Source organism: Chiroxiphia lanceolata, chromosome Z (assembly GCF_009829145.1).
Source record: "Chiroxiphia lanceolata isolate bChiLan1 chromosome Z, bChiLan1.pri, whole genome shotgun sequence".
In the NCBI taxonomy this organism is placed as follows: Eukaryota; Metazoa; Chordata; class Aves; order Passeriformes; family Pipridae; genus Chiroxiphia; species Chiroxiphia lanceolata.
Genome location: NC_045671.1, coordinates 44,778,175 through 44,792,009, shown reverse-complemented (window position 1 = coordinate 44,792,009; position 13,835 = coordinate 44,778,175). Strand labels below are relative to the sequence as shown.

The following is a 13,835-nucleotide window of genomic DNA, read 5'->3' as shown; positions in this document are numbered from 1 at the left end:
ATTCATAATGTCATATAACACCCAGAAAACCAGCTTCAGATTATGTGGCATATTATTTAATGCCACCAGAATATTTAACCATATTGATTTGCTTCATGAAGATTAATTAGTTTTTAAGAGTAACAAGGTAATATTTTTGTACTGCAAATCATATTTCTTACTCCACACATGTATCAGGATTCTCCCTGATCTGTGTTTCAGCATCAAACACAGTATGCACTTTTCTTAGTATCATTCTTAACTAAATGTCTGTTCATGGATTACTGGGAAGATACAAACCCTGAATAAAACTGCAGTTGATTTGTTTTTAAGATTAGATTCGCTTTAGAAAACTTACTATTAGATAAAATCACCTAGGAAATACTAACTAGGAAATACCTGTTTCTGAATCAGTGCCTGCTCCAGTGGATCATCAGATTTGTCCTGCAGTGTGTGTTCTGATGAAACTCTCATTTGACGAAGAACACAGGCATGCAATGAATGAGCTTGGTAAGATCAGATGTATTTCTCTGACTTCTTTGAGAAGCTTCCTGGAAACTCTTAACATTCCTTGTGTTCCTCACTGGATATATGGCTTTTTTTTTTTTCTAGTAGTTTAAAGACATAATCAGGTCATTTGTGTCAGATGTAAGTGACAAATGCAGTTTAAATTAACCACACCATTTCGTAGTGGATAAATTATTATGCCAGTTACTGGGTTCTCTGGCACGAACTCTGAATTTTTGAAGACTAGTATTATTATGGAAGTACTTGCAATTTTAGAAGTATGGACTCATAATGGAGACTACTTCCCAGGGTGGGAGGTTTTTTGTTGGTGTTTTGGTGAGGTTTTTTTGTTCTGCATTGGTTCCTGCTTGACAGCCTGAATTTTTTAGTCCATTCTGAGTAAGTTTGTGCATGCAATTTTCCTTAATTTGCCACTTATCATTATCAAGGAAAATGCTGTATGAATTCCTCTCAGAAAATAATATGCAGAGATAATAATTAAATGAATAATCTTTCAGATTTACTAAATAGACTTATATGTATCTGGTGCAAGTCTGTCAGGATTTTGGCTGGGTGGAATTAAAAGATGAGTGTGCTTGCTTCTCATAATTCCTTCTGCTTCCATTTTGCCCTGAAATCCCAATGTCATGCTGCCTTATCTTTTAGCTGCTGCTAAGTACAGGATTCAAGATCCAGAGGCAGCATTTAACAATTTATATACCTTTTTGAGCATTGTGGGTTTCAGATGTTTGAGATTTGTTCTATACCTAAAAGTGTAGTTTGTTCCTTGGTGCATATGAACTGTACTTAAGATACTAGAATAGAGATATTATTCCTTTTCTTAATTTTTTTTTTCCAAAGGAGGTTTGCAGGCCATTGCTGAACTGTTGCAAGTGGATTGTGAAATGTATGGACTCACAAATGATCACTATAGTGTTACCTTGAGGAGGTATGCTGGAATGGCTCTGACAAACTTGACTTTTGGAGATGTGGCAAACAAGGTAAGGGCAGAATTGTAAACATGCAATAATTTCAGTTCACAGTTATGTTTGAATTACAGTTCTCAACGCAGGTGATAAATCTCCAGGACAGGATACTGAGTTTGAGCTCAAGGCAGAAGTTAAAAATACTTCTGTCATTCCATCTTGTTCCTGACAGCACCACAAACTGAATGTTGAATCACTCAAGTATAGTATTGGCTCTCATATAAAATTAAATAACTTTTAATTTATCACTGAGAATAAGGATTTTATCTATTGGCTTGACTTTTCTATGAGCACTAGGTTAATATGACACATAATGATTTCAGTGACTGCTTTTTTCTGAGGATATTGATCTAAAACTGCTAATTGAGTCAGATTTTCTAAAGTTGTCAGTTATTTAACAATACTATAACTTCTAGTGAAATTTTTCAAACCTCTTCAGGCTGGAGCTTGCTTTTAAATATTTGGAGCATATCTGGCTCATGCTGGGCACTACTTCATCTCCGGTTTCTGACAAGGATCTGTCTTTCAAAAGATAGAAAGATCCAATAAATCCTTACCCCAGGTTTTGCTAAGCTATGGATCTTAAAATAACTTCATACTGAGAAGACTTATCTTTCTGCTCTAGAATGAAGATATTTCAGGAGTGAATGGAAATAACAGGCTTCAGAGAACTCGGGTTTTGTTCCAAGTTTTAGACAAAAGTAAAGCATAAATCCTTGCTGCAAATTGCCTCATAAATATTGGCTCTTTACATCATCCAGTCACTAACTGCTACAGGCTACTGGGTTTATAGCATAAACTGAACTACTCTGAGTTGTAAATGCACACATTGTCCACTGAGAAGTAGTACACCTCAGGTGCATACTGCTTGGAATAATTTTGTGAATTATCAGAAATTATTTCAAAGCCTTGCAGCTTCTTAGTTGTTACATTATGCTTAAAAAGTCATTCTTCAAATGTCAGAAATGTTGTTATGTCAGTTTTAAATACTCATTTTTCAAACTATGTTTATTTCAAAAGAAAAACTGTGACTGTGAGACTTGCTAGGCAGTAGGTATCTTATCTGGTGCATAGTAAAGAAGGCTTCTAAGGTAGTAAAGTTGCAGATCATGTCCTAGACCTGTGGTAAAAAATACAAGAATTTAGCACAATTTTATCACTTATGTATTGAAACTGATAGTTACATTAATTTTTAGTAGTTGTAAAACAAATATTTATTGTTGGCAACATCTCTTAGGAAGCTATTATTAAACTTCAGCTATAATTTGCTTAAAATATCAAAACATTGTGCAGAAGCAAGCCACCTAACCTGTCATTTAATACTATTCACTTTCTTTTTTCTTCCAATTCGTAACAGGCTACGTTATGTTCCATGAAGGGCTGCATGAGAGCTCTTGTAGCCCAACTGAAATCTGAAAGTGAAGACTTACAGCAGGTAAAATTCTTTTGAGATTAAATACTTCTTTTGTTGTCTTGTTTGCCTTAACAATGATGCAACGTTTGTACTTGTACTCATTTCATCAGTTATGACGCACGTCCTCCTTGTAAAAATCCTTACCTGTGTGGTCATGTTCTGGGGATTTTTTGGGTTTTGATTTTTTTATTGTAACATATAGGCTATAAAACTTACTTTTTATGACCCTGATCTGTTAGTGGAAGTCCACTTTTAAAGTAGACTTTTTTTTACACTTTTAAAGGTAAGTTTGAGAGATCTTAATGTGTTCAGTGTGATACCTGAGCGTCTATTCTAATGGTTCCTGCTGCGTAAAGAAAACAGCTTGAAAATAAAGTCTTTAGGAAGTGCTTAGGGTGATCCTGAAAGTTGAGAGCACAGCAGTGTTCTTCATTGGTATGGCACTTGTTTTAAGTCATTAAATATTAAATTATAATCAGTTTTAATTAATGCATATTGTAAACAAACTGGAATAGCTCTTTTAAAGGAAGCCCTTTTTTCCTTGCAGTCTGAGCGAATTATCAGATAAAAAGACCAATTTTAAGTAAAATTGACTTTACTTCTTAAACACTGTTAACAAAAAATTCACTACAGGAGGAACTGACTAGTTAAGATTGAGAAAAATATTAGAATTACGATAAAGGTTATTGGTAAACTTTGATATTGGTATACTCTGGTATCCCTAGGCCAGGTCTTCTGGACTGACCTGCCTCAGTCCAAAGGGTGCAGATTGTATTCTGCTTACAAAAGGCAGAGTGTATTTTAAAAAGACTTCAAAGAGCTTTATAAACATCAGTCAAAGTAATCATACCATCTGTGAGACAGGAAAATGTTATTGTTCTATTTTCCAAGCAGAAAATACTATATAAATCTCCACTGAGATTACATAACTCTTATACAGACATAAGAGTAGAGAACAAATCTGAATTTTTTTGACAAGATTTTCAACTCATGTGGAAAGCAGGAAACTTGATTTCAGATCTCTGTTTTAGGTACCCACACACAAAAGCCAGTACCTCTGATCAAACTTCATACTGAAATGTTATAACAGTCTAGCAGACAACACAGCAAAAAGCAGATTTTAGCAAAGTTTGGTTCAGTAGCTTAACATGGCTACTGTTAATTAGTCATAGCATTTAAAAAGTCCCAGGAGGAAAGTCTGATAGCCTGCTAAAGAAGTAGCTACCTTGAGATGCATTATTTTTCTTTCACATTTTGCAGGTCATTGCAAGTGTGTTGAGGAATTTGTCCTGGCGAGCAGATGTGAATAGTAAAAAGACACTCAGAGAAGTTGGAAGTGTGAAAGCATTGATGGAATGTGCTTTAGAAGTTAAGAAGGTATCCTCTATAAGTGATTGAGATAAATTTCTGAGAGATTGTATGTATTTTACACAAAACAAAAATACTGTCCTTCTTTTGATGAAAATGATTGGTCAAACATTTGATGTGGTTCAGGTAACTTGTTTTGAAGAAGAGCAGATTTGAGTTGACACAGCAGCAGACCACAATGTAGCAATGGCATCTCAAAACTACTGCTGTTGATTTAATTTTACTTATGAGGGTTGACAGCTTTTGCTTTTCAGTTTCATGAGCTGTTCTGTTGAATAGCCTTTTTTATAATTTTGCCATTTAATAAAACCTCTTTTGAGTTAGTGAATAGATAACTGCCACTTCTGTAATTTTCTATATAGATTTTTGGTATCTGGAAGGGATTATATTCCATCCCAGAGTCTCCTGCCAGCTAGTCTTCAAGCCATTTCTATCATTGCGGCAGCAAAGAAGTATTGTGACACATATTTCTGAAACCTCTGGGGCAGAAAATATCAAAAACACAGCTGAAGGAAGGAGCAAATTGAACAAAAAACTAGAAATCTACTTCACCACCCCAGAAAGCAGAAATTAGAACACACACAGCTCCTTGAAGCTAACTTAATGTATTTCTGAGAGCTTGTGGTCAACAGCCGAAAACTTCCCTCATTCTGTCATTTTGCTGTTTTCCTAGGAATCCACCCTGAAAAGTGTTCTGAGTGCCTTATGGAATCTGTCAGCACACTGTACTGGAAACAAAGCTGATATATGTGCTGTTGATGGTGCTCTTGCATTTCTGGTCGGCACACTGACGTACCGAAGCCAAACAAACACTTTAGCCATAATAGAAAGTGGAGGAGGAATATTAAGAAATGTTTCTAGCTTAATTGCTACTAATGAGGACCATAGGTAGGTATACTTCTGAAAATCTTCAGTGGTTCCACATGTGTATTTAATAGACGTAGTTTCTATGACCGAGCCTTAATATGAATGCATGTATTAAGCATAGTAATTAAGCACAGTTAATTTTTAATACACTTGATAAGGCAGGCATTTCACTTACATAATAGGAATATGCAAACAGATTAATAGCTGCTGCTTGTTAATGATGAATGTACTAAAATAATGTACTAAAAGCTAACTATTCATGTTTGTAATAGAATTTGGTTAGCACTCAGATGAAAGCTAGTGGAAATACGAGGTAAATCTGCACTGGAGAATTCACGATTATCCTTTCTAAGGGCAAGACTCACCTCTAGAATAATAGTTTTTTGTTTTGTCTCTTATCCTTTTGAAATGCCACTTACGGATGTTTGTTTTCAATTACTCAACACCAGGCAAATCTTGCGGGAGAACAGCTGCTTACAAACCTTGTTACAACACTTGAAGTCACACAGTTTGACAATAGTTAGTAATGCATGTGGGACCCTGTGGAATCTTTCTGCACGAAATGCAAAGGATCAGGAGGCACTGTGGGACATGGGAGCCGTGAGCATGCTAAAAAATCTCATCCACTCAAAACACAAAATGATAGCCATGGGTAGTGCTGCAGCCCTGAGAAACCTCATGGCAAACAGGCCAGCCAAATATAAGGATGCCAACATTATGTCTCCAGGATCAAGCTTGCCATCTCTTCATGTCAGAAAACAAAAGGCACTGGAAGCAGAATTAGATGCTCAGCATTTATCAGAGACTTTTGACAACATTGATAATTTAAGCCCAAAAGCTTCTCACCGTAATAAGCAGAGACATAAGCAAAATATGTACAGCGAGTATGTCCTGGATACCAGTCGCGATGATGATAGTGTGTGCAGATCAGAGAGTTTTAATGCTGGTAATATGACTGTGCTTTCACCATATGTAAATACTGCAGTATTGCCTGGCTCCTCCTCTTCCAGTAGAGGAAACACAGAAAGTTCTCGTTCTGAGAAAGACCGAAGTGTTGACAGGGATCGAGCAGTAGGTTTAAATACCTATCATCCTGCTGCAGAGAGTACTGGAAACTCCTCTAAGAGATTAGGAATGCAGATTTCTACTGCTGCAGGTCAGATTGCCAAAGTTATGGAAGAAGTAACAAGCATGCACATTCCACAAGAAGACAGAAGTTCTGGTTCCACTTCTGAGATGCACAGTTTGACTGAAGACAGAAATGACCCAAGGAGATCAACCACTGCCCATAGTCACTCAAATACATACTTCCCTAAATCTGAGAATTCAAACAGGACATGTCCTGTGCCTTACACAAAAATGGAATACAAAAGAGCTTCGAATGATAGTTTAAATAGTGTCAGCAGTAGTGATGGCTATGGCAAAAGAGGCCAAATGAAACCTTCCATTGAATCCTTCTCTGAAGATGATGAAAGTAAATTCTGTAGTTATGGGCAATATCCTGCTGACTTGGCACACAAGATTCATAGTGCAAATCATATGGATGACAATGATGGAGAACTAGACACTCCTATTAATTACAGTCTTAAATACTCAGATGAACAGTTAAATTCTGGAAGGCAAAGCCCCTCTCAGAATGAAAGATGGGCAAGGCCTAAGCATGTAATAGATGAGGAAATGAAACAAAATGAACAACGACAGTCAAGAAGCCAAAATGCAACCTATCCCGTGTATGCTGAAAGTGGAGATGATAAACACATGAAATATCAGTCACCTTTTGGACAGCAGGAGTGCGTTTCTTCCTTTAGATCAAGAGGATCCAGTGGTTCAGATCAGAACAGAGTAGGCCCAGCTCTTGGAATGAATCAGAAAGTGAACCAGTCCTTGTGCCAGGTTGATGACTATGATGATGACAAGCCAACCAACTATAGTGAACGTTACTCTGAGGAGGAACAACATGAAGAGGAAGACAGACCAACTAATTATAGCATAAAGTACAATGAAGAGGAGCATCATGTTGATCAGCCTATTGATTATAGTTTAAAATACTCAACAGAAGTTCAACCGCCTTCTCAGAAGCCATCTTTTACTTTTCCAAAGACTTCTGTGCAGCTCACTAAAACTGACCATATTCCCTCAAGCAGTGGGAGCACATCAGCTCCCTCAACTGGTTCAAAGAGACAGACCCAGCTGCACCCAAGTTCTGCGCAGAGCAGAAGTGGTCATGCACAGAAGACCTCCTGTAAGACTCCCTCTATTAACCAGGAAACTATACAAACTTACTGCGTGGAAGATACCCCAATATGCTTTTCAAGATGTAGCTCTTTGTCATCTTTATCGTCAGCTGAAGATGAAATAGGGCGTGATCAATCTGCACGTGGCACAGATGCAAATAACACACTACAGATCGCAGAACTAAAGGAAAACAGTGGGGCTCTGCCTACAGAAGGTGCAGTAAGTGAAATCACATCTACATCACAACACATCAGGACAAAATCAAGTAGACTTCAAAATTCTAGCTTGTCTCCTTCTGATTCTTCTAGACATAAAGCTGTTGAATTTTCTTCAGGTGCCAAATCTCCCTCAAAGAGTGGTGCACAAACTCCTAAAAGCCCACCAGAACATTATGTACAGGAAACACCACTCATGTTCAGTAGATGTACCTCTGTAAGCTCCCTGGATAGTTTTGAAAGCCGTTCAATTGCCAGCTCAGTTCAAAGTGAGCCTTGCAGTGGAATAGTAAGTGGTATTATAAGTCCCAGTGACCTTCCAGACAGCCCTGGACAAACAATGCCTCCAAGCAGAAGTAAAACACCACCACCCGCTCAAGGAGTTCAAGTAAAAAGAGATGTACCTAAGGGAAAAGTACACAGTACAGAGAAGAGAGAGCCTGGTCCTAGACAGGCAGCTGTAAATGCAGCTGTTCAGAGAGTTCAGGTACTGCCAGATGCTGATACACTATTACATTTTGCCACAGAAAGCACACCGGATGGGTTTTCCTGCTCTTCCAGCCTGAGTGCTCTGAGCTTAGATGAGCCATTTATACAGAAAGATGCAGAGTTGAGAATAATGCCTCCGGTTCATGAAAATGACCATGGAAATGAGACAGAACCTGAACAGTCAGATGATACAAAGGATAATGAAGAGAAGAAATCAGAGAAGCCCGCTGAAGCAGAAAAAGACATTCTGGATGATTCTGATGATGATATTGAAATACTGGAAGCATGTATTATTTCTGCAATGCCAACAAAGTCTTCACGTAAAGCCAAAAAGCCTTCTCAAGCATCTGCTCCAAAAATACCTCCTCCTGTAGCCAGAAAGCCCAGCCAGTTGCCAGTTTACAAACTTTTGCCTTCACAAAGCAGACTGCAATCGCAAAAGCATGTGAGTTTTACACCAGGAGATGATATGCCACGGGTGTACTGTGTTGAGGGGACACCAATAAACTTTTCTACAGCTACATCTCTGAGTGATCTCACAATAGAGTCGCCACCGAGTGAGTTGGCCAATGTAGACAGTGTGGGTGTGGGAGCAGAGTCAGGGGAGTTTGAAAAGCGGGACACCATTCCCACAGAAGGGAGAAGTACTGAAGATGCTCAGAGAGCAAAAAGCTCAGCTGTGGCTTCCCCAGGTCTGGATGATGACAAAACAGAAGAGGGTGATATTCTGGCTGAGTGCATTAACTCAGCTATGCCAAAAGGAAAAAGTCACAAACCTTTCAGAGTGAAGAAGATAATGGATCAAATTCAACAAGCTTCTTCATCTCTAAGTAATAAAAACCAACCAGAAGGTGAGAAAAAGAAGCCAACATCACCAGTAAAGCCTGTTCCCCAAAATAACGAATACAGAGCACGCATAAGAAAAAGCACGGAGCCCAAAAGCAATGTTAGTAATGAAAGAGGCTACCCAGAGAACAGAGATGCAAAGAAGCAGAACCTTAAAAATAATTCAAGAGACTTTCATGACAAATTGCCAAACAATGAAGAGCGTGTAAGAGGAAGCTTTGCATTTGATTCCCCTCATCATTACACACCTATTGAGGGAACTCCTTACTGTTTTTCACGGAATGATTCCCTGAGTTCTTTAGATTTTGATGATGATGATGTTGACCTTTCAAGAGAGAAGGCAGAGTTAAGAAAAGGAAAAGAAGCAAAGGAAACGGAAAATAAAGACTGCTCTAACCCAGAACAGTCTTCAAATCAGCAGCCAAGTAACAGGACTCAAGTTTGTCAGAAACATCCAATAGGCAGAAGCCAGCCTAAAGCCTTCTCTCAGTCAGCTAAAGATATTCCAGACAGAGGGGCAGCTACAGATGAGAAAATGCAGAATTTTGCTATTGAAAACACACCTGTTTGTTTTTCCCGCAATTCATCGCTTAGTTCCCTCAGTGACATTGATCAAGAAAACAATAACAACAAAGAAGGGGAACCTGCGAAACGTCCCGAGGCTCCTGATTCACAGATGGAATCCAACAGACCACAGACTTCTGGTTATGCACCTAAATCATTTCATGTTGAAGATACTCCTGTATGTTTCTCTAGAAACAGCTCTCTGAGTTCCCTTAGCATTGACTCAGAAGATGATCTTTTGCAGGAATGCATTAGTTCTGCTATGCCTAAAAAGAAAAAGCCCTCAAGAATGAAGGGTGAAAGCGAAAAGAATAATTCCAGAAATACTGGTGGCATACTGGCAGAAGATTTAACACTGGATTTGAGAGAGATACAGAGGCCAGATTCAGAACATGGTTTTTCACCTGATTCAGAGAACTTTGACTGGAAAGCTATACAAGAAGGTGCAAATTCTATAGTCAGTAGTTTGCATCAAGCTGCAGCTGCTGCATCACTGTCTAGACAAGCCTCATCAGACTCTGATTCTATCCTTTCATTAAAATCGGGTATTTCTCTAGGGTCACCATTTCATCTTACCCCAGACCAAGAAGAAAAGCCCTTCACTAGCAATAAAGGTCCAAGAATTATTAAGCCAGGAGAGAAGAGTACACTGGAGTCTAAAAAAGTAGAGTCAGAAAGCAGGGGAATCAAAGGAGGGAAGAAAGTCTATAAAAGCATGATCACAGGAAAAGCTCGCTCCAGTTCTGAAGTTTCAAGCCAGTTGAAGCAATCACAACAGACAAGTGTGCCTTCGATTTCACGTGGTAGAACAATGATCCATATTCCAGGAGTTCGAAATAGTTCTTCAAGTACTAGTCCTGTTTCCAAAAAAGGACCGCCACTCAAAAACATGAACTCCAAGAGTCCCAGTGAAGGCCAAAGTTTGACTAGTTCTCCAAGAGGAGCCAAGTCATCAGTGAAATCTGAGCCAACTCCTGTAACAAGGCAGCCATCGGGATTGAATCAGAGTGGATCAAGTAAAGGACCGTCTAGATCAGGGTCTAGAGACTCCACTCCTTCTAGACCTCAGCAGCAGCCATTAAGTAGGCCTCTGCAATCTCCTGGGCGAAACTCCATTTCCCCAGGAAGAAATGGTATAAGTCCTCCCAACAAACTATCACAGTTGCCAAGAACATCATCTCCAAGCACAGCTTCAACTAAATCCTCAAGTTCAGGTAGAATGTCGTACACACCACCAGGCAGGCAGATGAGCCAGCAAAACCTTACAAAGCAAACTGCCTTACCTAAGAGTACCAGTAGCATTCCACGAAGTGAGTCTGCTTCAAAAGGGTTAAACCAGGCTCTCAGCACTGGTGGATCAAACAAAAAGACTGATCTATCCAGAATGTCATCCACAAAATCTAGTGGAAGTGAATCTGACAGGTCTGAGAGACCCGTTCTTGTTCGTCAGTCAACTTTTATTAAAGAGGCTCCAAGCCCAACTCTGAGACGGAAATTAGAAGAGTCAGCTTCATTTGAATCTCTGTCTCCTTCTAGGCCAGATTCTCCCACGAGGTCCCAACTACAGACCCCAGTTCTGAGTCCGTCTCTTCCTGATATGTCTTTATCCACTCATTCAACTGCCCAGACTGGTGGTTGGCGAAAATTAGCCCCTAATCAGAGCCCTTCTGTAGAATATGATGGGAGACCAGCCAAGCGTCACGACATAGCTCGTTCTCATTCTGAAAGTCCATCTAGACTGCTGATCAATAGATCAGGAACATGGAAGCGTGAGCACAGTAAGCATTCCTCATCCCTCCCTCGTGTAAGCACTTGGCGAAGAACTGGAAGTTCCTCCTCGATTCTCTCAGCTTCCTCAGAGTCCAGTGAAAAGGCAAAAAGTGAAGATGAGAAGCAACATGGAAGTTCTCTTCCTGGACACAAGCAAAGTAAAGAAAGCCAAGCACCAGCAAAAGGTACTTGGAGAAAAATAAAAGAAAATGAAATTCCTCAGATAATGAACGATCCTTCCTTGGGTGCCACAAATGGCTCCGAGTCCAAAACTCTCATCTACCAGATGGCACCAGCTGTCTCTAAGACAGAGGATGTATGGGTGAGGATAGAGGACTGCCCAATTAACAACCCTCGATCTGGAAGGTCCCCAACTGGAAATACTCCCCCCGTTATTGACAGCATTTCAGAGAAAGGGGGTGTGAATGGTAAAGATCCTAAAGAGATTCAAGAAAAGCAAACCCCAGGGAGTGCAGGTGTTCCTATTCGTACCGTTGGCTTAGAAAACCGTCTGAACTCTTTCTTTCAGATAGACAGTCCAGACAAGAAAGGCACTGAAACAAAGCCTCTGCAGAATAATCCTGTTCCTGCACCAGAAATCAGTGAAAGTACTGTAAGTGAGCGCACACCATTCAGTTCCAGTAGCTCAAGCAAGCACAGCTCCCCCATCGGTGCTGTGGCAGCAAGGGTGACTCCCTTCAACTACAACCCAAGCCGCAGGAAGAGCAGCGTGGACAATAGTTCTGCTCGGCCCTCACAGATTCCAACTCCAGTGAACAACAGCACCAAGAAACGTGACACCAAGTCTGAGAACACAGACTCCAGTGGAACCCAAAGCCCTAAACGTCACTCTGGGTCTTACCTGGTAACTTCTGTTTAAGTGCAACAAAAAATAAATAGAACTGTATTATATACAGCAGCTACTTAGAAACTTTGTTTCGAATGAAACAAGAAAAAATGGGGATTGATTTTTTTTTTCCTGTTGTTTTTATTTGTTGTAAATAGCTTTGATTCTTGTTAGATGGTCCTTGTTCTGGAAGCCATATTTGATAGTATACTTTGTCTTCACTGGTAATACTTTGCAGGAATACCCGATTGACAGTTTGGAATAAAATTGGTAACACGAGTATATTTGTATAGTATGTTTAACATGTATTAGCATCCCATCCCATAATCCTTTGAATATTGCTTGTCATTAAAGTCATGGAATAGTACAGATAGAGAAGATACAGTCATACTGCTTTATCAGTAATTTCTAGATTACACACCAACTAAACTACATCAGGGAAGAATTGGTATTATTTATGCAAAAAAAAAATATACTCATTTTTAGTATTTGTGAGTCCATCTAACCCAATAATTAATCATGTGGCTGTGAAATTCACAGTAATATGGTTTCCGCTGAACAAGCTTTCCTAGCCTGCTTTTCTGCATGAATGGAACTGATGGTTCATTTTATGAAGTAATGATTAACATTTCTGTGGTCCCATAATGTGCATAGATAGTTATAGTGTAACAATTTACACTTTCTTTGTGCTCTGGAAAAAAAAAAAAAAAAACGAAACAAAAAAAACCACCCAAACTGTGTAACTGTAAAACCTTGAACAAATTTATTTTACCTGAATTAGATTTTATCTTAAAGTAGGTAGAATTTTTTTGCTATGCTGTAACTTGTTGTATATTCTGGTATTTGAGGTGAGATGGCTGCTCTTTTATTAATGAGACGTGGGTCATGTCTCAACAGAGACTAAAATGAACATTTCAGAATAAATTATTACTATATATAAGTTGTGTGTGTTACTTCTGCATTACATAAAAATACAGTATTTTATTTTGAGATGTCACCATATAATGTGTTGTATAATGCACTTACACTTAAGGCCTGATCCAGTAGAATTCTGCACCTCCAATATTTGTTCTTCCTTATCACTGACAAATGGCTGTTGTAGGATGCTTTTAACAGCTATGGGATCAGGCCCTAGGTCTTCTGTAATATATTTGTAATTGAGACAGTTTCACACATCTCAGGTGCATAACAAGGCTAAAGGCAGGGTATTTCCAGTAGCCAAGCAGTATAATTGTTCTCATGACTGCAAGCCTGAAACAATATTGTATCTATAAAAATAATATTTGTAAAACAAAAGTTTTTTTTAATTGGGGATATAATGTAGAATGTGAAATAGCAACTATAAGATAAAATTTAATTCTATTTGCTATCTTTATGCTTTTTGTTTAATTTATTTTTTAAGAATTATGAACAGAAAAATATCGCAAGAATCCCATGGCAGCAAAAAATTTGTTATCTCAGCAGAAAAAGAATTATGCATAAACAGGGCATTTGCTGCCTCAAGTTTTTTTGATGCAAATATAGATAGTGCTACAACAATGCTGAAAAAAAACAGATTTGTGCTTTAAAAATACAGTCTGAATTTAGATGAAAATTGATTTAAATTACAAACATGAGAGAACAGAACATTAACCATTCTGTGCATTTTTGAAAAAAACCATGAAATGGTTTGTCAGTTTTGTTGTATCTCAACTGGACTGTTCTAAAGTTAGCTTTCTAAATACTGGTTATTTAGAATTCAGAATGCC

General features: G+C 38.7%; 1 protein-coding gene across 7 annotated transcripts in view; it reads left to right on the top strand.

Annotated features, from left to right (window-relative positions):
• The window catches only part of APC (APC regulator of WNT signaling pathway), a 93,003-nt gene extending 79,541 nt beyond the window's left edge, over positions 1-13,462 (top strand). For all 7 annotated transcript variants that reach the window (XM_032674741.1, XM_032674742.1, XM_032674746.1 and 4 more), the window contains 6 exons: positions 394-489; positions 1,348-1,487; positions 2,830-2,907; positions 4,147-4,263; positions 4,928-5,142; positions 5,571-13,462. In XM_032674741.1, the coding sequence (XP_032530632.1) occupies positions 394-489; positions 1,348-1,487; positions 2,830-2,907; positions 4,147-4,263; positions 4,928-5,142; positions 5,571-12,120 (7,196 nt within the window). In that variant the 3' untranslated portion in view covers positions 12,121-13,462. The remainder of the gene's footprint in view (positions 1-393; positions 490-1,347; positions 1,488-2,829; positions 2,908-4,146; positions 4,264-4,927; positions 5,143-5,570) is intronic.
• The last annotated feature ends 373 nt before the right edge of the window (positions 13,463-13,835 follow it).